At 41.2% G+C, this 21,510-nt stretch overlaps 5 protein-coding genes across 5 annotated transcripts; 2 read left to right on the top strand and 3 right to left on the bottom strand.

Moving 5' to 3' along the window:
- Positions 1–5,600: 5,600 nt before the first annotated feature.
- LOC124314244 (coiled-coil domain-containing protein 43-like) lies at positions 5,601–6,771 on the bottom strand. The gene is made up of 3 exons (XM_046779397.1): positions 6,571–6,771; positions 6,261–6,485; positions 5,601–6,199 (listed from the first exon to the last, which is right to left on the bottom strand). The coding sequence occupies exons 1-3, from the start codon at positions 6,739–6,741 to the stop codon at positions 5,945–5,947; spliced, it is 651 nt and encodes a 216-aa protein (XP_046635353.1). The 5' UTR covers positions 6,742–6,771; the 3' UTR covers positions 5,601–5,944.
- A 1,565-nt stretch (positions 6,772–8,336) lies between these two features.
- On the bottom strand, positions 8,337–10,792 carry LOC124314070 (beta-catenin-like protein 1). Its single transcript, XM_046779082.1, has 8 exons — positions 10,638–10,792; positions 10,172–10,476; positions 9,774–10,105; positions 9,472–9,695; positions 9,248–9,396; positions 8,976–9,157; positions 8,548–8,907; positions 8,337–8,470 (listed from the first exon to the last, which is right to left on the bottom strand). The coding sequence occupies exons 1-8, from the start codon at positions 10,665–10,667 to the stop codon at positions 8,382–8,384; spliced, it is 1,671 nt and encodes a 556-aa protein (XP_046635038.1). The 5' UTR covers positions 10,668–10,792; the 3' UTR covers positions 8,337–8,381.
- Positions 10,793–11,517: 725 nt separating this feature from the next.
- LOC124314259 (peptide methionine sulfoxide reductase MsrB-like) lies at positions 11,518–18,929 on the top strand. Its single transcript, XM_046779420.1, has 6 exons — positions 11,518–11,609; positions 14,627–14,936; positions 15,011–15,521; positions 17,163–17,288; positions 17,537–17,709; positions 18,457–18,929. The coding sequence occupies exons 4-6, from the start codon at positions 17,197–17,199 to the stop codon at positions 18,771–18,773; spliced, it is 582 nt and encodes a 193-aa protein (XP_046635376.1). The 5' UTR covers positions 11,518–11,609; positions 14,627–14,936; positions 15,011–15,521; positions 17,163–17,196; the 3' UTR covers positions 18,774–18,929.
- A 355-nt stretch (positions 18,930–19,284) lies between these two features.
- LOC124314277 (low molecular weight phosphotyrosine protein phosphatase 1-like) lies at positions 19,285–20,267 on the top strand. The gene is made up of 4 exons (XM_046779440.1): positions 19,285–19,442; positions 19,541–19,728; positions 19,794–19,961; positions 20,086–20,267. Exons 1-4 carry the CDS (start codon positions 19,403–19,405, stop codon positions 20,164–20,166), a joined length of 477 nt encoding a protein of 158 aa, XP_046635396.1. The 5' UTR covers positions 19,285–19,402; the 3' UTR covers positions 20,167–20,267.
- An 89-nt stretch (positions 20,268–20,356) lies between these two features.
- LOC124314238 lies at positions 20,357–21,390 on the bottom strand. Its single transcript, XM_046779388.1, has 2 exons — positions 21,290–21,390; positions 20,357–21,204 (listed from the first exon to the last, which is right to left on the bottom strand). Exons 1-2 carry the CDS (start codon positions 21,299–21,301, stop codon positions 20,527–20,529), a joined length of 690 nt encoding a protein of 229 aa, XP_046635344.1. The 5' UTR covers positions 21,302–21,390; the 3' UTR covers positions 20,357–20,526.
- Positions 21,391–21,510: the final 120 nt, after the last annotated feature.

The raw sequence follows: 21,510 nt of genomic DNA, 5'->3' as shown, positions 1-21,510 counted from the left end.
TTGGCGGGTATTCACGCGTTGGGCACGCGTGATCATTTCCAGCCGAAATGGATCAAATATTGAACGGGGGAAAAAAAAAAAACGAAAGAAGAAAAAGAAAAAAAAGGGCCAAACGCAAACACATTTGTGTGTTTGTTTGTGTTGGTCGGGCGGTCGCGTCTCGCTCTGCCGCACACCCACACGCGCGCTCGAATTGCACCACCACCACGACCGTCATCGTCATCGTCGTCGTCGTCGTTTCGTATTAGATATAGGAGCCGAGCCGACACCAGTTGACAGTTTGACAGCCGCGTATTATACAGCTCCCGGAGAGAAGAAGAAAAAAAAGAAGAAGGTTGTTGTTTTGTTGTTTTGTTGTTGTTATAGCCTATACAACACGTACATAAAACGCGACTCGGGTGACAACATTCAGCGATCTGGTGTGTAATATAAGACACCTTATTACAGCACAGCTCTCACGACACTCGTGAAAGATTTTTGGCATCAGGTGTTTTATGGCCGTTTAAGTCGTGAATCAGCCGCCACTCGAGTAACTTAGTGATATGGCACAGTAGCACTCTGCTCGAAACGGAAAGTGTTCTAGAAATCAAACGGGGCCAGCAGCAGCAGCTGCAGTGTCGAGCGCGGATCAAAGATAAATAACAAGCACACAAAGTGCTGCTATAGAGTAGTAGTTCGACGACCTATTGAATTTGAGATTCAACAGAGCCCCCCTCACTGCTGCTGACGATCGCCCCAGCGTGATTAGAAAAACGCATGTACACATCACCTTGTTAGGAGCTAGAACCAATCAAGCCGTTTTTGCTTCCAAGAAATCTCTCCCCAACAGCACATGTGTGTAGAGGAGAAGAAGAAAAGAGGGCGGCGAGAAACAGAGTCACGGACATACTCTCAACTTATTAGATTCCATTCACTTTAGAATTAGATGTATAAATTTAGATGCACCCATATGTGGCTAGGTATAATAATCACGTTTCGCCGCTGCTCCCCCCCCCCCCCCTCGTCTAATTGAATTGAATGGGACGATAGAAAAAGTGTGAAAAATGTGTTACAGTTTCTCTCAAAAAAGGATTCTTTTTAAAATGCTTTAGACATTATAACCTATTGAATTGAATTTCGGGATTCTTTGACTTAATCATTTTTTTCGGAGTGGGGGAGAGATGGCCATGCCAGATGGATGGCAATGGAGAACAAAGGGGAAAATATAGTGACGCTCGATTATACCAGCTCGCTCGGGAAAGTTTGCGTGAGCCAACCTTTGACACCTACGTGCCTTCGTCAAGCGAAAGCAGAAAAAAAAAATCCCGGATGCTTCCGGTCGTCCCGACGACATTAACGCGTACCTATACAACACCCACCACTCAAAAAGAAAAGAAAAAAAGGCATGTTGACTTTAGGAGGTCTAACACAATCACGAGCGTAAATCAGCGAAAATCCTTTTCTTTCTTCCCGAAAAAGTTTGGCAAGAAAATCAACATGACCAAGTTAAGAATTTTTTCGATCCCGCCGTATTAGACGAACCGGGAAATGATAAGTTGAGAGAAGAAGAAGAAGCCCTTCCCATGGAAACAAGAACAGTTCCCACTTTGCAACAAATGTGTATAGTTAAGAGAAGAAGAAGAGGAATATGCACGTGGCACTAAAATTGGGAGCGGCCCTCCCCAGCTTTGGTGGTCGTGGTGTGGGCGTTCCTTCTAATATTTTCTCTTCTCTCCCGCGTGACCCTTTTTTTTCTTCTTTCTTTTTTACGCCTCGTTATATATTTTCTCCTTGTCTCTTTCTCGGCTAGAGACAGCGGGATCACGTCAATGACGTACCCCAAAAGAACAAAAATAACACACACAACTCAGGAGGGGGATGTTTTTCATTGATTTCCAGCTATTCTTTTTTTATATTTTTTGGTTGTTCCCGAATTGTGGATGATGATTCAGCCCATTCGTGTGCAAGTTGCGTGAGTCTCCCCAATGATCACGCCGCCCCATCCGTCTCTACACGCCTTCCGCACACGATATGACCCAGCGTCAAATCTATACCAACCACACACACGGAAAAAAAAAAATCAAAAACCCCCCAAAAAAGGCAAATACGATTCGATTGAAAAATCAAATTATTTCGGGTAAAATAATAATAAGGTGGGGCGAGGATTATATAAGGCCCGACCATCACACACACGCGTGAGTGTGTGATAGTAAGGAAAGACTATGCGGAAGATAGTTGGCGATCGATTGTTTCGAGTCGCGGAAGAAAAGGACGACAATAGCGTCGCACGAGCAGCTGCAGTCAGCAGCTCTTTTTCTTTAAATTGAATTAATGTTTTCTTTTTGTTTTCTTCTTCTGTCTATAGGGGGGGATAGAAACAAAATAAAACGGGGAAAATCCGGGAGGGAAGTCAACACCCCGGAATTCATCCCACCGCGACAGCCAACATCAGCGACGATGAATAAATAAATAAATATCCGTCGACAGTCGGAGCTGAGGAAAAGAATGTCGCGTATATGTATTTATCGTGAAAAAAAAAGGTTATAGATGTAGCTCTCAATATTGATCGAAAAACGTCACGTTCACTTTGGTGGAAAAGCGGAGCGAAACCCACAATTCGCTGGTTGTGCGGATGGTGAAAGAAGAACGAGACTTTCACCCGTGGAATAAAATAAAAAAAGGAGGATCTGCTTTTTGTTTTTGTTTTGAAACGGTTGTTACAAATCAAGAAAGATTAGAGCATAGCCAAAAAGCTCGTTCCATTTGCGCCAGTCTCGGTGCGATTCTTGATCTCTCGATGGCATTTAACTTTTGGAACGCGCATTTTGAGGTGAACGAGATTCTAGTTATGGCCGCGCCAATCGTCGTCACGACTTTCACGATGTCTAAAAAAGGGAAAATGCAACCGGCACCTATAGAGTCAACGCGATCTAGTTTATATAATTTCCTTCTTTAAGGCGCTTTAAGGTTGTTTTTTTTTTCGTCTTCCTTAAAAATAAAAACCGGTCGGACGTTTCTTTTCTTCTGTTCTTATCTTATCCGTCAATCGAAATAGAACAAACGATGGGCTGGAGAAAAAAAAATAGTCCCGCTCGTCGTTCGACTTTCACCAATGAAATGTTTGTTTTTCATTTTTTTAAAAATTGCTCCGTCTCATCATGTTGCTCGTCTTCTTCTTTTTTGGACATTTCTATCGACAAACGGGACGCAACAACATTCACGTTCGCCCATCCGAAGACGAAAGAAACGGGATTGTTGTGGAATTCACGTGACCAAGTGAAAATTCATGTTTCGTTTAAAAAGAAAGAAAAATGAATAGAAAGACTCACATGGTTGCTGTCGACGTCTATGATCATTGGGTCCGCTTTTTATGATGATGGACGTTCGTTTTCTCTCGTTTTTTTCCCTTTTTCCAGCCGCAAACAAACAATGCGCTTCTGTTGCAATCGAACGCAAACCACGACGGAGTTGACGGCGGGCGTCGGGACGCGTTGGCGAGCAAACACAATTTGTGATGAACGACCTTTTTTCTTTTTTCGTTCTCCAAACAATCGCTGACCGTTTCTACCGAAATGGCTGCGGCAAACGCTCAACCCTTTTTCGTTTTCACCGGTTATATATATAAATAAAATACCAAATGGAAAGAGAACTCGACTGATGACACCACGCCCCAGCAACTATCCTCTCATAAATCGCGTAGGCAACTACTACTGACTGACTACGCCGCCAGAAGCACACACAACATAAAACAAAATTTCTATGAAGAGACTTGTGCCGGGCCTGTGTGTGTGTGTGTGTAACGATGATGATTGGATTAAGTTTTCTCTCTTGCTTTGCTGCGTCGTCGCATACCACATACCAAGTAGTCGTCGCATATAATAGACACAGATAGGCTTTCTTTCTTTTTTCCTGTTCAAACTTTTATTTTGAGTTTTCAAAGAACCAGCGCAGCGTACTTGCATGCAGGCAATAATGCACCAGTTCTGGCTGGTTTTAACACATACCACGGCGATCGAACATCCCAGGAAGCCTCCCACGCGAATATACCAAGCAAACAAAATTGTACCAAAGCCAAGTACACTATACACAGCCTATAACGCATGCATCCTTGTCACGTGAAGACTTGCGAGAAGACCTCAAAGTTGACCATATACGTGTCGTCGAGAAAAAAAGAAAATGTAAAAGGAGTTGGCATAATACGCGAGGCTTGGTCAAAAAATTGCCTTGTTGCACTTTGCTGGAAGTGTTTAAAGTTCAAATATTATATTTCCGATTGTGACCCACAGAAAAAGTTGTGAGGTACAAAACAAAACCCAACCTGATCTTTAGTCGTTCAACAAATGAGATTTTTAGTGAACCCTTACCGAGAAAAAACAAAAGCAGAGAGAGAAAACAGTTGCAGTCAGAACCGCCTAGCTCAGGAATAAACGTACTATGTGACTACATAACGATTCATAATCAACGCCACCAAAAATTGCCAAAAAGGAAGAAATGAGATCAATTTGGTCCTACCTTTTATGCCTGGGAAATACAGCCAGGCATCCACAGTTGCTCCATCCATCCGCTGAAGAGTTAAATTGCAACAGACGGGATATAGGGTAAACAGGGTGTCCTCGTGAATACACCCACATTCACATGGGCGTACACGTGGACATGTAAAGAAAGGGGAAAATGAGATATCCATAACTCGATTGACATCGCTAGATTTCCCAGTTCAATGGGATGCTTTTTATCTAAATAAAATTAGAAAATGGGTTACGAAAAAATATTTACAGAAAAAACAAGGAAAAGTTAAAAATGAGACACTGGGTAAACCCTAATTGTTAATAAATGGGAGAATTTACATGTAATATGGTGCATTGATGCAGGTAATGCAGCATTCAAATATCTAGGTAGGTCACAGACGTCAATTAAAGTAGAACCTGGAAATCATTACCAAAGCGATGATCCTGAAATTGTTGCTGATGGCAGGTTAACACCTGCACAAGAAAAACTTGCATATTGTGTGGTTGATGGCTGGCTCTGGCCTCAAATTTGCAAACAAGAAAAAAGTTACACATAGTACAAACAAACTGCCATGCGGCATCGACAGGGCAATCACATGATAAATGAACTAGTTAACAGGTTATTAGGTTTAACTCTTCTATAGCTCCCACAATCATTCTATTTGTATTCTTAGTTTTATTTACCCGCTAAACAGCATGGAGTATGATGGTTACGAAAAACAAAGAAATCTATAACAATAAAAATCTTGAACTTTGTCTCTGACTTTTTCGAAATTTTAAACTGTAAAGGAAACAGCAGACGACACTTGCCAATTTTCTTCTAATCAGCAATCCAATCAGCGTGCTTACGATAATACCATGGTGATAATACGATATCGATAGAAATTATAAAAAATCAAACCGCTACAAAAATGATGAGGGAACAAGTTAAAATATTCCTGTTAGCAATCCAAGTAGAAAGCATGTCGCATGATGTCGTCATTCAAATGCGGTTGACCCCATTACCCGGAGAGCAAGATCCTAAAATTAGCGGATGACTATCGCCTAAAAATTTGAAATTCATAAGCTTTATTTATAGATGCCAATTCGGCTTTGTAAGTAAAGGAAAGGCTCGAGTTTTTATGTACTTTTTGTGAGTTTATTGTCAGTACACAAATTTACGTGACAATCGACGTCATGTGGGTGGATAAATGGAGAGTGAAAAATTTAACCTATTTTAGCTGGTAGAGCACAGTTTTTTTAAAAGCCTGAACGAGAGAGAAGGAGACAGAAAAAAAGCACCGAAAATTCAAAATTGAAACAACAATTCAGAACTTGCTTTCTCATTCTAACTTGAAAGGTTTTTTTTTTTCAATATTATAATGCCGCTCAGTTATTTCTCCAGCGACCGACACCGAAAATCACAAATGTAAATGATTAGCAGATACTTCCGAGTGTACGTGACAAGATGTTGGAGGGTATCATCGTTTCTTTTCTCCCTTTTGAGTACGTTTCTTCTCCTTCTCCTTTCGATCGAGTGCGAGCTGCTTCTGCTTCTCGCGATCTTCTTTATCCTTTTCTTTCTTCTTGGCTGAATCCTGGCGCAGGGATTCCTTTTTGAGCTTTTCCAGCTTCATGACATCCTCAGCATTGGTGTTACGAGAAAGAAGTTTGTCCTCATAATCATCATCATAGCCACCATCATCTTCGTCTAGCCCTCCTTCACCATCAGACACCTGAGCAGGGACAACATTGTGATTAGCCTTCAAACTTATTGTTTCATGCATAAATAGATACCTCTGCGTATTGCGACAAGATGTTTTGCTTCAGCTTCCTTTCTTCATCAGATGCCTTCTTCTGGGGGACAACGATGAGGGCTTGTTGCTCCATGATTCTTGCAATTTGTATATCTACAGCTGTTCTCACCGCCTCGTCGGATTTCCCTTCAGCAGCAGCCGCCCGGCACAACTCCCATTGGTTTATGATTTCTTGACAGATCTCATTTTGAGTCATGCCATCTGTCTGCATTGTGCATTCGATAATTTGTTAAACAAATCATAAGACAGCGGATGTGGAAGCGGTGGAAGAAAGACAAAAGTCACTTTACCGTAGAGATTTCCACCAGGATTCCCTCGAGCGCCTCGATTTTCTCATCTTGAGATTCTTCGCCTTCCAAAATGCCCTTGATGTAGTCTCCAAATATACTTTCATCGGTGTTCAAAGATTTTAATTTAACCGAGAGCCATTTGTCAAAATCAAGGACTGTGGAGGCAGCCATCTTTGGCTGTAGACGTTGCCAACTACTGACCAAATTAACTTCCCATATTCAATTTCATCGCATTGCTGGCATTGCAGCAGGCTTTGCAGCAGCGTATTACCACTTTGATTGTCAAACGTTCACGCCTTCACACGGCGGGATCGTTTATCATGACGTGAAAGCTTGCCGAGACGGATATTGAGCCACTTGATCCATAGCCTATTTGAACGATTTCCCCCCTCCCACATTTCGATAACCTTGTATCGATCAATTTTCGAACCATTTCTTCCAGATTTCCCTTTTGAAATAGAAAAACGGCCGAGTTTGCTTCCATTTGAATTATCACTCGAAGCGTCACGCTCAACATTTTTACATCTTAAATAAATAGGGTGTAGTAAATGGAAAAGAAACGGAAAACACGGGCCGAAGCTAACAGCCAAAAGTGCGGTTCCATATCGCTGCCGTGATCTTTCGTACTCCCCCTTTCAGATTTCGCGTGAAAATTGGAAACAATGAAGCGGCTTCACATGGGCGAGCAGGGCATTCAGAATTGTTTATCTAGCTTTCACTGATCCTCTTGTTTGTCTCGTCTGTATCACCTTGAGTCGGGAAATATCGTTCAGATCAAGGAGAGCTATATAATTTTCGACCAGAAATCTCCGCCTTAAATGGGTTAGCACAAAGTTTCGTGCCAGATCCCTCGCAATAATCGGCCCAAACGATTCGTCGAGCCCCCACGAGAGAGTCGCAGTGATTTGTGTTATTAGACCATTTCGAGCATAACCGATTGCAACTGCATATTGCTGCTATAGCTCCAGCATCACACGAACAAATTCTCAATCAAACTCACGCTCCTTTACAATAGATAGTTCCCCTTAATTTATGCAAACTCAATCCCATGAAAAAAAGAAAAACGGAATAAATTTACTTCAAAATAACTTTTGCTGATTGCTTTCCTCTCTCTCATTAATAACTGGAATACGCACCGTTATGTTCATCCCCAAAGAAATTCAACGCAATCCATTTATCTTTTAACCGGATTACTTGTTTGCTTCGAGGTGCGTTCTTTCGTTGAAGAGTCGCAATCAGCAAATGTTTTTCGACTTACTTATTCATGCAACGCAGGAAAGTATCGTGAGGAAGACAACGAGAAACGTCGTAGCAGGGGGAACGCAAGCATAACATAACAAAAACGAATTAGTCGATCCATTAAATTGAAACGCGATCAATGATTTAGAGTTAGGGGTGACTCCACCCGCCCCTTGCCCTCTTTAACGAAATTTGAATATTAATTGCAACTTTTTGAAATGAATATTTCGAGTTCGGCCCATGCACCTGGCCGAAGTTTTAAAGAACATTGTAAAACATAAAAAAATGTATGCTGGTTGCACAGTAATTGAGAAGCTCAGTTTTCGGAGGAATAACTGTCGAAAGTCATATTAACTGGAACGACCCCCTTAAGGGAAAAGGGCTATTAGTCTGCGTTTAGTCTCAGTCTCTTTATGGCAAATCCTGGAAAGTGCGTCTATAAAACGTACGTATAACCACGACCCCTCATTTCTCGAAATAGAAGATCAAACGGAGGTATGCGTGTCTGCTTCGAAAAATACAAAAAGTCTCGATTGGAAAATTTGTATTGTAGTTACGACTGCTGAGTGATCTTAAAACTTGTCCAAGAGCTGAAGGATGTGTTGTTTCTCTTCTTCTTTCGCTTCGCTTTCACTGCCATCGCCAAGATTTCCTGCGTACTCTGCGAGAAGGACCAAATAAACATTAGTTTAACTTGGACAAGGGCTTCACGAGTGGACGAAAAGCGAAAATGTTTACCTCTCATTATTTCACGAATTGTCTTGACTGTGCCTCCTCTCAAATTAAGCGTATGCAAAACGCGCTGCTTGATGGTTGCGGCTCCTGAGGCGCAAACTTCCATCATAATGTAGTCCACCAGCTGGAGCGTGAACAGTCCACCTTCCAGCCGTTTGAGGTACATTTCGTCCTCGTCCTCTTCGTCGTCGTTCCGCTGGAGTTGAGCGTCAATCACGCGTAATTTGTCGAAGTATTTGAAGTGCAACTCCATCAGTCGATCGGTTTTTTCGTGGTCGTTTTCTGTAAACTTCGTCAGTAGTCTCGTGCGCTGTGATCCTCGGCACGACTTTAGCATACTTGCAATCACCGAGACGATATGTTCTACAAAACGATTTACACAGGTCACGTTTTATAAATTTGGGATGCACATCAGTATTTGCACTATTTACCTTCATACTCTTCTGCTGACATTCCCTTTCTCTTCAGTTTATGCGGCGTTTTCATGAATAGCGGAAAAATAGTCCTTAAGCCGAGGATGTCCACAAATTTGGTGCAATTATCTTTACCGGCCTCACCACTAAGTGCGTGATTCAAAACCTTTAACGAGCCATTTCTGGACATTTTTTTCTCTCTGTAAAGAAAGTGGGAAAAAAAACGGGTCAGGCTTCAAGATCAACAATATGAATGGTAGCAAGCCGGATCGTGGGAATTTTAACAATACCGCAACATGAGGTTCATAAGTTGCAAGCCCTCTCCCTTCAGAAATCTGTCGCGGTTGGGAACGTGAATCAGACTGGAACAAACACAATCGAACAAATTCTCCATCATTTCTTGTTCTTCTCCTGTTTTTGGATCTTGCCGCTTGAAAATCTGCGAGAAAATAATTCAAAAATGACTCGCACTTTTACACGAATGAAAAATGAATGAAGAAATGCGTTTTCTTACGGCTAACTGTTGAAGCAAAATATCAATTCCGTCGATTTCACCCAGAAGTTGCCGATTTTCTGGTGTGCCTTGAAGCAAAATGGATAATATTTCGCTGCAATATAGTTTGTTGGCGTCGAATGGTAATTTAGCTTTTAGCCGCTTCATTATCCAACTCAGCAACCCCTGTTGGGCTGCTTGTTGACACACTTCAGGCCTAATTTCCGTTAAGTTTTCCACAATGGCTGAAAGAACAGATTATTTTGTGAACAAAAACTGGGTAAGTACTTGTGAATTCCAGAAACATAAATGATCGTCTATACCTAGTGTATTGTGAACTCCGTCAGATTCTTCTGTTTGAGCTTCGTTTAGTCTTTCCAGGTTGTGGACTAGGAGGGCACAGATTTGCTGGTCCAGGAGTGCATCAATTAGAATTGCAGCTTCATCTTGACTTTCATTCAGAGTATCAATGTCAGTCAATTCTTGAAGCAAATTGACCACAGCGACAGAAATGTCTGCATTGTCATGTGACAATAGACCTAGCAATGTTGGTATAAGCTTTTGTTCAACACCTACTGTGTATAGTTCAGGCACTGTTGCAAGTGCATGCATCAGTTGAATTGCTTCATGCAATTCCAATTCTGATTCCATAAACCTAAAAGATAAAATAAAAACTATCATAAAGAATGATGACAAAAAGAACACAGGATAGGAATCATACTTCTCAGGCGCATCTGGAAATTTAACACGTAGTTCTTGATTCTTCAGAACCCGCTTTTCAAAATTTAGAATCATTCTCTTTAGGGAGGCTTCATCAAGGCTTTCAGAACCTTCATCTTGCTCTACCAATTTGAGCAATTCTTCTTTTTCTGGAGTTTCAACAACTGGAGGAGCAATATATGTGGCTGTTGATCTTGGGTTTGGTTTTACATTACTGGTTGGAAACTGTTTAAGTTTCTTTCCAGGACGTTCAAACTCTGGCTCTTTGTCATCATCTGCGACATCTCGTTTTGGGTTTTGTTTTGGCTGCAACAAGAAAGTAGTGATTAATCATAATAAAACAAACGGAAACTTTAAAAATAATCAAACAAATGCCAATCTTTGCTCCATAACATCCAATGCTTCTGTTCTGTTTCACCTGAATGGACTCATAGCTAGGAAGTGTTAATATAAGCTGATTTACACACCTTGAAAGATAAAAGTTCACCGACATCCATTGCAGATATTCGATTAAATTAAATAATGAACCAGCATAAACAAAATTTGAAGAGATCTTTTGGAACTTTCAACTTTTAAAAACACGATGTGTCAAACATGAAAATAGAGTCATCTACCGTTAGGAATATCAGAATAAAAACGCCATCTGGCGATAAGTAATGGAACTCGATGGGTCGATTTTATGATGTCTGCTTTCGTTTTGTTTGAAAGTTTCGAAAAAGAAAAAAGAGACAAAGATTTTTTGGGGGAAACGTACGTTGCTGCACGAAAAATAGCACTAAAAATAAAAAAAAAGTTACAAAATGTGATTGCCGTGTCAACTCTAGTCGCGTGTCTTTATAGAATCGCTTAATGCACATACCATGCTGATTTAGCAGGTAAAAAACCCCATAAATTCAAATAGAATGACTGACTAGCATGTATCATATAAGGGGCTTATTACATGATAAGTGTTGCTATTGCATGTGTGTTTGTTAGCACTATGTAACATTCTCTCCTATGTGCAGATTTGAGGCCAGAGCCAACCATTAAACCACAACATATGCAAGTTTTGCTTGTGCCAGTATTCACACTGTCATCGGCAACAATCTTAGTATCATCACTCGGGTAATGATTTTCATTACTTTTATTAACCTGTGACCTGTTAGATGTTTTAATTAGCCATCACTTGCATCAATGCAGAGTGTAACAGGGAATTCTTACATTCTCTTTTCCATTAATAAATAGGAATAGGATTCATCTGCTGTCTTGTTTTCTATTTATCACTAATTGTTTCTTTAAATATTTTTTGTAACTCATATTTTTTTTTTTTTAAATTTAGATAGGATACATAGCATCCCGTTTGATTGGAGATGCTATTACCGATGTCGATCGAATTTCTTGGCCCCTTTCTTGAAATGTCCTCTGTACACCCATATGAACGTGGGCCTAAAGGCTTTAAGGTAGGAAAACATTTATCTATAAATTCTTCCTTTTTGACTGTTACTCGGCGTTGATTATAAATTTTTACGGAGTACGATTATTCCTGAGCTATGCGGTTTACCGGAACGGTTTTCTCTTGCCGTTTTTGTTTACTCGGTCAGGGTTTGAAAAAGTGGTTACTCATTTGTAGAACGCGTAGATCGGCTGAATATCAGGCCCTGTTTTGTACCTCACAACTTTGTCTGTTGGTAAAAAGTCAAATTCAAAAATATTTTATATTCCAAAGAAAAGTGCAACTAAAAAAATTTTATGACGAAAGAGGGTCCTTCTTGGTCGCCACACTGGCACTCGTTCTTAAAATCTTCCCTCGGTTAACCCTCGTTTTCAATTAGAAAAATTTTTAAGAAAGTTTTTATAAATGGTGTTACACCAAAAGGAATAAGTTTTCCGGTGTCGTTTGTGGTTGTAGGGTAAAATTCATATTTAAATGGAATAATAATAGGAGGCTATTTAATATCACACCGTATTAAAAATGCCTGAAGAAATTGAAACTTGAAAAAGTAATGATTCTAAGCTACGAATGAAATTTTCTCGAGAAACCGGCGACAAATCATCACATGAGCAATTAAAAGGGTTCATTTTTATGACGCACTTTCCAGCTGTGGAGAGTAATAACCAGCGACTATTCATCTAGAAAGCTATTCTAAAAGTCGCCTTTTCCTTTCCCATGTGCAAGCCTACAGTAGAAAAAGTCCTGTAATGTTGGAAAGTGACTGTCTCTCGTAATAATTACGATATCATGCCATTATGCTGGCTTCCTCTGCTATTCAGAGCTCTTGGTCGTGAGTGTTGCGACCTTTGTCGCATTCAGTTTTACCCGCCCCATCAATGATTACCCGGAATTTTCCTTAGTCGAGTGGGACGACGAAAAAACGAAATCGAAACTGACACATTCTGTAGGCTACAGTGTACAAGGAACACGACTCGTGACACTGGCAGACAGCAGTTGCTGCCTTCAGTCACCGTCACACAATATCCGGAATTATAAAAGTAGTATACATGTTTTTTGTGTTGTTGACCGCCGTGACCTCCATCAATCCTTATCTGGTTTGGTGCAAAAGAAATGGAGACAGGAGGGAAAGGCGGAACAGCAAAAAACCGCAGCGACAGGGTCGGGAACTATTGAAAAAAAAAACCCGCGGACCATTTTTCCCGTTTCTTTTTGAGAAAGAAAAACGCATCTATATAAACTGAACAGAATCGACATAGTTGAATGACGCGGAAATCGGCTTTTATTGCTTTAATTTTGGCATGCTCCCGCTAGGACAATGTCTTTACGGTTTAATAGTTCGTAAAGTTATATTATATGTTCTCTGGCCACAGCTCTTGTTCGGACTGCGCAGGGAAATGAAAAAAAACAACAACCTCGTCAACAAGGCGAGTTACACATGGAAGATGACAAGTACTTTTCTCAAAAAGCCTTTTCGAGTTCGTTTCTTTTTTGATGACTGTGTAAATCATTTCCCATTCCAAAAAGGCAAAGACCCAATCGGGAAGTTTCATATAACTTCATATAATCGTTAGCTCATCGATGCGACATTTGGCTATCACTTCCCGGCACACGCGAGTCCATATTCCTTATCGATGGGGAATGTTCGTATTTGGAAAAAAATGAAATGTAAACATGAGTTACGATTTACGGATATGTCAGCAACGCATATATGTTATAGTGACACAGTTATGCAGTGACGAATGAAATTGAAATGCCACGATCTGTACTGACTGCACTGGTATGGAATAATTTCCTTATCAGAAAGTGCGCCCCACCCGATAGATATTTATTTCCGCTATTCGCGCAAAAGCGGATGCATAAATTTCTCAAGGCCGGTTGTTTATTCAAATTCAATCATGCGTCCGCCAAATTCAAGAATTAGATACACAGTTTCACAATAACGGATAGATTAGAAAACCCATTTCAATTAATATTTGGCGCTCAATAACGGAATTTCCTCCGGGGTCTACATCCTCATCTCGTCATGCCCAAAATTAGAAAGAAAAAGAAATTAAATTTTGTCTTAAAAAAGTAGACAACTTTCAACACCAACTGCGAATAAAATGCAATCGAGCGCAACATAGTCTGTCTGCTGCCTTAACGTATATACTAAACGGGTTCAACCACCAATGAATTGCAATATTTTTAATGAATGGCGTTTTATTTCGATCACGCATGACTGACTCACGATTTTCAATGGTCATTTCGTTGGTCCACCCAGTTATTATTGCCTTCAAAGGAAACAAACAGAATAGAGATTAGATTGTATCTTTCCCGAGTATTTTTACGGCTTTTGAGCGCGGTCGAGCGCTGGCTAAAGGGCTATGCGAGTATGGATGAAAATTGCATTCCAATGTAGCACCGAAACACAACAACGACGACGAGGTAGATTTCTCTTGCAAGTTGTAGCGACGAGCGTATACGTAGTTGAAGGACTGAAGGTTATAAGCGCCAGAGTTTTATATAGCGTCTGATGGTCCTTTTCTCTCCGGCATCAACAAGGCCTTAAATTCCAGCATCAGTCTTGCATGTGACCTTAGCATCACCTTAGATAGACTGTCGAGGAAATAAGGAATAGAATAAATGTACGAGAGAGGCCGGCAAAGTCGTCTCTTTCCTATAATATTGCCCAGGTGTGGCCCAGCCAGCCTCACACAGACACACACGTACGCATCACTCTTTTAATGATGGTGCGTACAAAGCTAGCCAACAGAGCGAGATAAATTCACCGACATCACGGCGAATAAAACTGTAGCCATCGGCAGACACAGAGAGAGAGAGAGGATCGGTTTTCAAATAGTGTGTGTAGCTATCGGAAATTTTTATTCGCTTTCGTGTATGATTTTTATTTTTGGAAAATTCCTCGCTTTTTTTCAAAAATTGGGCGCGTATACTACAGAAACGTTTATTGTTGTTACCCTTTATTTTTTTATTATTTTGTCTGTTTTTTTTTTAAATTCCTTGTGGCTTTTCGTGTATCTATAGATTATCGCTCCACTTAAATACCTGGACGGGGTCACTATACTGGCTGGTGGGACCTTTTTCGAGTCGCCCGGAGGAATTTCCATTCACAACCAGCAACCCGAAAGAAGTTTTGGGGATACAAAACGGCACGACTTATTTCTTCTATACACATGCACACACGTCTTGTGTTGTAGGTATATGTGTGTGCACCGATAGAGGCGTCCAACCAATCATCTGCCGAGCACGCAGCGATCCATTAGCGCGCCTAATCGACTGCTTAAGTAGCTGTAGGCGGATACGAAATAGCTTGTGATTACTTCTCCGGGAGAAGGTGTGGTTTTTAAAGTGAGAAACAAAACAAAAAAGAAAAAAGAAAATCAACGTTTTTGTGTGTTGAATATACAGGTCGCAACCTTCCAGCAGTTGGGGGAAAAAAAAGAAATTCCGAATCGTGAAATGTGTCCGCACGGAGATGCTTCCAACTGCGCAGGTCCCCGCCCGCCACTTCCCATTTTCGGCCGCCATGACCATTGGCACGGCTGCCAGCGCCTGGCGGCGGTCTAGCAAACAGGGGCGACAGCACAAGTCCCGACAGAGTCAGCAGGGCAGACTTTTGGGGTCTACATATCCAAACGAAAGGAAAAATCCACGCTCACTTCAACGTCGAACGTTGAATTGTGCACATTCTCTCTCTCCCTCTCCCAAGTTGCACTAGTCTTTTGCTGACTAGGACACTCCGGCGCATTATTCAGACATTCCTCTGTGAAATTGTGTGCCGAATAACAACAGCCAACTGTTATTCAACCCGTCAACGGGAACCACAGAGCCAACAAATCACTAGACAATCCTCACGAGTGTGTTATTGTGCGAGTGAATACATCAGCTGATTGCCAGTTCGCGTCCCACGGCCTAGCAGGTGAGTCATGTGTATATATATCTCTCTCTCTCTGTGTACGTTGTTGTTGTTGTATCGATCGGACGTCATTTCGCCCTAGTATAGTCCAATCTATCGTGCCTAAAAATAAGCTTGGTTCTTTCGTTCGTTCGGCGGAAGGACGAAAGAAAGTAGATACGCTCATCCATCCCGGCGTCGTGTTTGATATGAACCTTCCCCCTGTTGTCTACGCAACGTGTAAATCCGCGTCCTTCAAGAGCCTCTTCCTAAAAATAGCTTCAAAGAACTAAATGCTGACGGTGGTGTTAAGCAGAAGAAAAAAAGGGGAGAAAAAACAAAATAAAATAAAAAAGATTTTTCTGACCCACATAAAAGAAAACAAAATGCCCAAAAAGAATCTAGGAGCGGATCGAGGCCTCTGGCCAGACTAAATAAGGAAACGCCAATCGTGCAGCACTGGGGTTGGTTTTTCTTCTCTCGACGGAGAAAAAAGAAAATAACAACCAGAAGTTGTTCTTTTTTGCGCTTCTTTCGTGAGAGATGCCCTTATACAGATTTTGGTTTCGTCTCTGCTTGTCCTCGATTTCTCTCTCTCGCTTCTTTTTGGCGCATCAGCTGTCGTAGGGCGATTGACGGTCCAATCGAAATTCCAGAAAACCCGCTCCATTATTGTCATTCAAACAGGTCTAGTGAGTTGGAAAAAAAACCTTCATGGCGATAAATTCCTCCTTATCACCAACGTGTTTTGATTTTTTGTTGCTACCTGTGTCGAACAAAACTTTTATTTTTAAGAGCTCTCTGTTGTGATAGGTTGGTGGGGTTTCACAGCATCCCAAAACCAAATTTCTCTCTCTCTCCCGTGGTGTCGTTCACATACATGCGCAATATCCGGGAGTATTCCCGATTTGATTGCCAATTATGAGCCAGTGCTGGTCGATTTCGAATCGTGACTTCCACGCGCGCATATAGCTGAGCTAGCGCTAGCCAGACTCAGCATTATTATTTTCATGAATAAATAACGAGAATCCTTGGTTCCCTTTTTCGTTTGCCCGGCAGCTCTCGTTCGGCCTTTTTCTTGCATAGAGAAATATACTATAAAGAAATGAACTCTTTTGCGGTCGTGAGTTTTTTTCTGAGCGACAACGCGCGTGCAATGGGAGCAGGCAATAAGGGTTATCTACTTTGCTACTTCGCTCGAGTGTGTGTGTACTGTGTATACAACGCTGAACTTAATTAAGTCTTTCGCCCATACCCAATTCGGCCATAACGGGTTTTTCCACGCGGGTACTCGTAGGTATTCCTCGAGCTTATAAAAAGTCGCTGAGGTTTTTCCCCCGTCTAGAGCTGCTGTGCTTTGTGGATTCCCGACTTCGTTGCGCGCCAGCCACTTGACGACAAACGCGTGTCCCCACGCACGGAACAAAATGAAAAAAAAAAAAAACGGATATTTTTAGGTACGCTACACAACATATTGCGGATGTCAGAACGTTTTAAAAAACATATATAGAGCCCTCACACAAGCTTGGTGTCTCCTCCCCCTTCCGGGCGTTTTCATTTAAAAAGAAAAAGGAAAAACGAGAAGAAAAAGATAAAATATGTGTATTTTTGTTTTCTTGGCTATGTGTTTCTATGTACGTGCTTTGTATGTATGGATTTATTCAGAGGATATATAGTCTATTATCCGAAAAAGGCCAGCATGGATCCTACGTCAGCCGAATTCAAGCAAGATCTACGTCAGCGGCTCACTCCGCTCCAGTGGTCAGTCACGCAAGAGAAGGGTACGGAAAGGTGAGTTGTGTTTTGTCTACTTACAATGTTTATTAAAAGCTACTCGTTTTTCGTCGTTGCTAGAAGATTATTCTCGTTTTTGTTTCATTCTTTATCTTTTTTAAATTTCGTGACGGTTCGCAATCGAGTCTATAAGTGCACGCGTCTTTCCAATTCATTTCCTTCCTACACACGATGTGAGACTTGAATCTAACTCCGGTTTTTTCTTGCGCCATTCCGGCGGTATTCCTACATGTGTGCGTGATCAGAGCGTTTACCAACAAGTACTACAAGCTACGAGACAAAGGCACTTACGAATGCATTTCGTGCGGTCGGGATCTTTTCGACTCGACGACCAAATACGACTCGGGCTCGGGATGGCCAGCTTTCTATGACGTCATCGATCCGAAAGGGGTCAAACTTACCAAAGACGCCTCTCACGGTATGTGTGTGTGTCTTATCGTCGAGTATTGTTTTCTTCTTTCTTCTTACATGATGCGTGACTCATTTGCATTTGTCACTTGTTCGGGGAGAGACTCTATTACGTATACATACTAGGATGAATATCTTTATGGGTCTGTCTTGGCTCAAGGCTTTGGTTTCACACAGAGGGCCATCTTTACAACTTCAAAAAAGATTTCTCCGGATTTCTCAAGGGTTATTTTATTTTCCTTTTTTGAATTTTGGAAGTTGTAGTTGGAAATTATGTACAGTAAGTAGTTTTGCAACATAAAACCGGAGCTAAAATTTCATCAGAACACTTCACTCTTTAAAGCTATACTATACTTAAATGGCCGAAAAATGCCTTTCCTTATGTACAACACTTATTGAATTTCTTACGGTTTGGACCGGTCGTAGTTGTGTAGTACCACGTTACTTATTACTAATCATTTTGCGGCATTGATTTTCTCTTTGTCTCCTTGGCTTGTGGTTTTTCCCCTCTCTTTTATTTTATTTTATATATCTGTCGCTCCATCGCTCTCCTTCTGACATGGACCCCTATGTGTACATCGGACGAACTCGACTCCTTTCACTCAATTCCCGAAAATTGCACGCGCGACTTTGTTGTCTCTTCAACAACAACAAAAAAATTACCTCACGACCGCAATGACTATCTCACTCTACTGGCGCTCAACTTTTCGGCTCTGACCTTTCATCGACGGATTGGTGGTGATGCGTGATGCTGCAGTCGGGGCCAATCTACTTCTTATAATCGCCAATCCAGGTTTGGTGAGGACCGAAGTGAGCTGCTCCAACTGCCGGGCTCATTTAGGACATTTGTTTACCGACGGTCCAAAGCCAACCGGTCTGCGCTATTGCATCAACTCCTCGTCGCTAAATTTCCGCCAAGCGGCCGACGCTGAAACCGAAAGTCAGCCGACGGGTGACAAGTCGTTCAGCTCTAGTTCGTTCAGTTTCCCCGCCACTCAGGGTGGATGCGGTCCGCTTCGGTGCGGTGCGGATACAAGCATCTCCTGTTCTAAGAAAGTGAACGGGACCGTTTGATTCTGTCTGTCAAAAAAAGGTGTTGTTCAACGAAGTCTTCACGCAAAAAATATGTCCGGAAAGGATGCGCTACCTATCTTTTGTATTATTTAAACGATGGATAGCTGTGCCCTTGATAAGATTGTTCGAAATAAATACACGGCTACCACACAATAATGACTATTTGTAATTGGATCTAATCGTTTTTTTTTTTAGACTTCTGGAACAGTCAAACCTTAAACGTACAGCGTCCATATTCAATACGGTACAGGTAGCCTAAATATCCTACCCAATATAACCTAACGTCCTTTTTGGTAGCAGGACGTCTAATTGAACGGAAGGTGAGTTTAGAGTTTATAGAATTGAGATATTGGATATTGATATTGGTCCATACTTCATAGTTTAAGTACTGGACGGAATGCATATTTTCGTGCACAAAACCGAGAGTTTCAAATGTTCAACATATTGTATACAGTACATTCGTTTACCGCTAGATGCTGCGTTTACTTGTTATGATTCGTTTCGTTTCAACCGAATCTCATTTCGTTTCTCTGTGTGAGTTGACAGTTGTTCTCACAGTTCAGTTGGATCAGTATCGGTGCTACACTTCATCTTGTTTAAAGTGATTAAACTGATTGATTTAAATTAAAATGTCTCAACCCAAGAAATCTGTGTTGTTTGTTTGCCTGGGTGAATATGATTTTTTTTTTTCATGACAGCATTTGATACAATTAGTATAAAATGGAGATTGATAACATAACCGAGTATTCAATTTTGGCGTGATGTAGGAAATATATGCCGCTCTCCGATAGCAGAAGCAGTTTTTGTAAAGCAACTTAAAGATGCTGGAAAATATGATGATTGGATTGTTGATAGTGCTGCGATTGGCAGTTGGCATGTTGGAAAAAATCCAGACAGACGAGCCATCTCTGTCTTGACCAAACACCAAGTGCCCACCAATCACAAAGCTAGACAGGTATGTGCCAATTATTATTATTACATCTACATTCATAAATGAGTAAATTTCATTATATTTTTCAGGTAAAAAAAGCAGACTTTTCAGAGTTTGATTACATTTTTGGAATGGATGACGACAACATTGATGACCTCAAATCCATGGCTCCTGCTACTTTCAAAGCCAAAATAGAAATGCTCTCGAAATATGATGCTGGTATGGATGCAGATCGGACAATAAGAGACCCATACTATGTAAGCTTCAATGCACTTTCACTGTACATGAGCAATAACATCTCTTAATTTGTTGCTTAAAGTTTATATTGTTTACTTTTCCTCCAGATGTTTAATTGTTTTTAATGGCATATTTTAATTACAGGACAGTGGTGAAGAAGGGTTTGAAAAGTGTTACCAACAGTGTGTGAGGTGCTGCACAACTTTCTTGCAACGATTCGATTAAACCTTTGGCCAATTATGTGACTGAAATATCGAACTGTCAGTTCTGACATTCAGTGCAAAAATAAATCGTGAAACTTCTACTTGACGTAGAAGGATGTTTAACTGTGTAGTGAAAATTGTACCATAGTATTTCCTTAAAGTATTAATCCAGCGTCAATTGTATTTTGTATATGATAGGCTGATAGTACTGTAGTACCCAAATCAAATTTTTGACAAATTTGACAATAAGAGTTTTTGTTTATTTGACCATTTCACAGTAGTTTTAACAAACAAGGATAGCTTATTCAAATGTGGACAAGTCAAATTTAGTTCAAGGTTCTTTGAAATAGTCCAGCCTTTTGTATGCAATTCGGCATCTCACTTACCAATAGTATCCATTGCGATATCCGTACCTGCTGTAACTGTAAGGATAACCATAATAACGACGGCCGTACCATTCGTTAGCGTCCAGGTCACCATCAACTTTAACATCGACATCTTGTTCCGGTGTTATTTCATCTACGGATCGACGTTTACGCCAATATCCCCGACCGTAATAGCCTCGGCGAGACTCGTTGATTTCCAGGTCAGTAATAATGGTTCCAGCATCTTCTTCTGATGTCATCTCTTCTGCGGAACGACGTCCACGCCAGTGTCCGTATCGACCATAGTGTCCATAAGGACGGCCGTAGTAGCGGCTTCCATACGATTCGTTGCCGTTCAAGTCATCTCCAACTTCAACGTTGCTGACCTCTTCTTCCTGTTTTGCTTCTTCTACTGAGCGGCGACCACGCCAATAGCCAAGATGTCCACCGTAGTAGCCGCGACGGAACTCGATTGCCTCCTGGTCAGCAACTTCGATGTTGCTGGCTTCGTGTTCCGGTTGCACCTCCTCGACAGACCGACGTCCACGCCAGTATTCACGATATCCACCAAAATAGCCACGTGGGTGCCATTCAGCGACGTCTTGATCAGACACTTCCACGTTGCTCTCGGTTTTAGATTTTACATTTACCTCAACGGCAGCAGTCAGTGCCAATGAAAGGCTAGCCAATACAACCTAGAGATCAACATTTAATAAATTTGTGTACGGTACTTAATCGTAATTGTCAAACACGGTGTAATGATAGCGACAAAGAACTCACCACGAACTTCATTTCGAACGAGTTGAAAAATTTGTAGCAAGCTGTTGGTCAGTTGCAAGAAACTGATGCTGTTGAAATTTTCATTTGGACTATTTATACTTCGCCGTTCAATGACAAATCCGGCCACATCGTTTAATTCTTTCCATATTAGAAATTATTAAATTAACGACTAAAAACTTCACATCGTCCCTGAATTCTGTTTATTAGATGTATATCTTTTA

The sequence above is a fragment of the Daphnia pulicaria genome, chromosome 10 (assembly GCF_021234035.1).
Source record: "Daphnia pulicaria isolate SC F1-1A chromosome 10, SC_F0-13Bv2, whole genome shotgun sequence".
In the NCBI taxonomy this organism is placed as follows: Eukaryota; Metazoa; Arthropoda; class Branchiopoda; order Diplostraca; family Daphniidae; genus Daphnia; species Daphnia pulicaria.
Note: the sequence above shows the minus strand (reverse complement) of the source record. Positions and strands in the feature narration are given on the sequence as shown.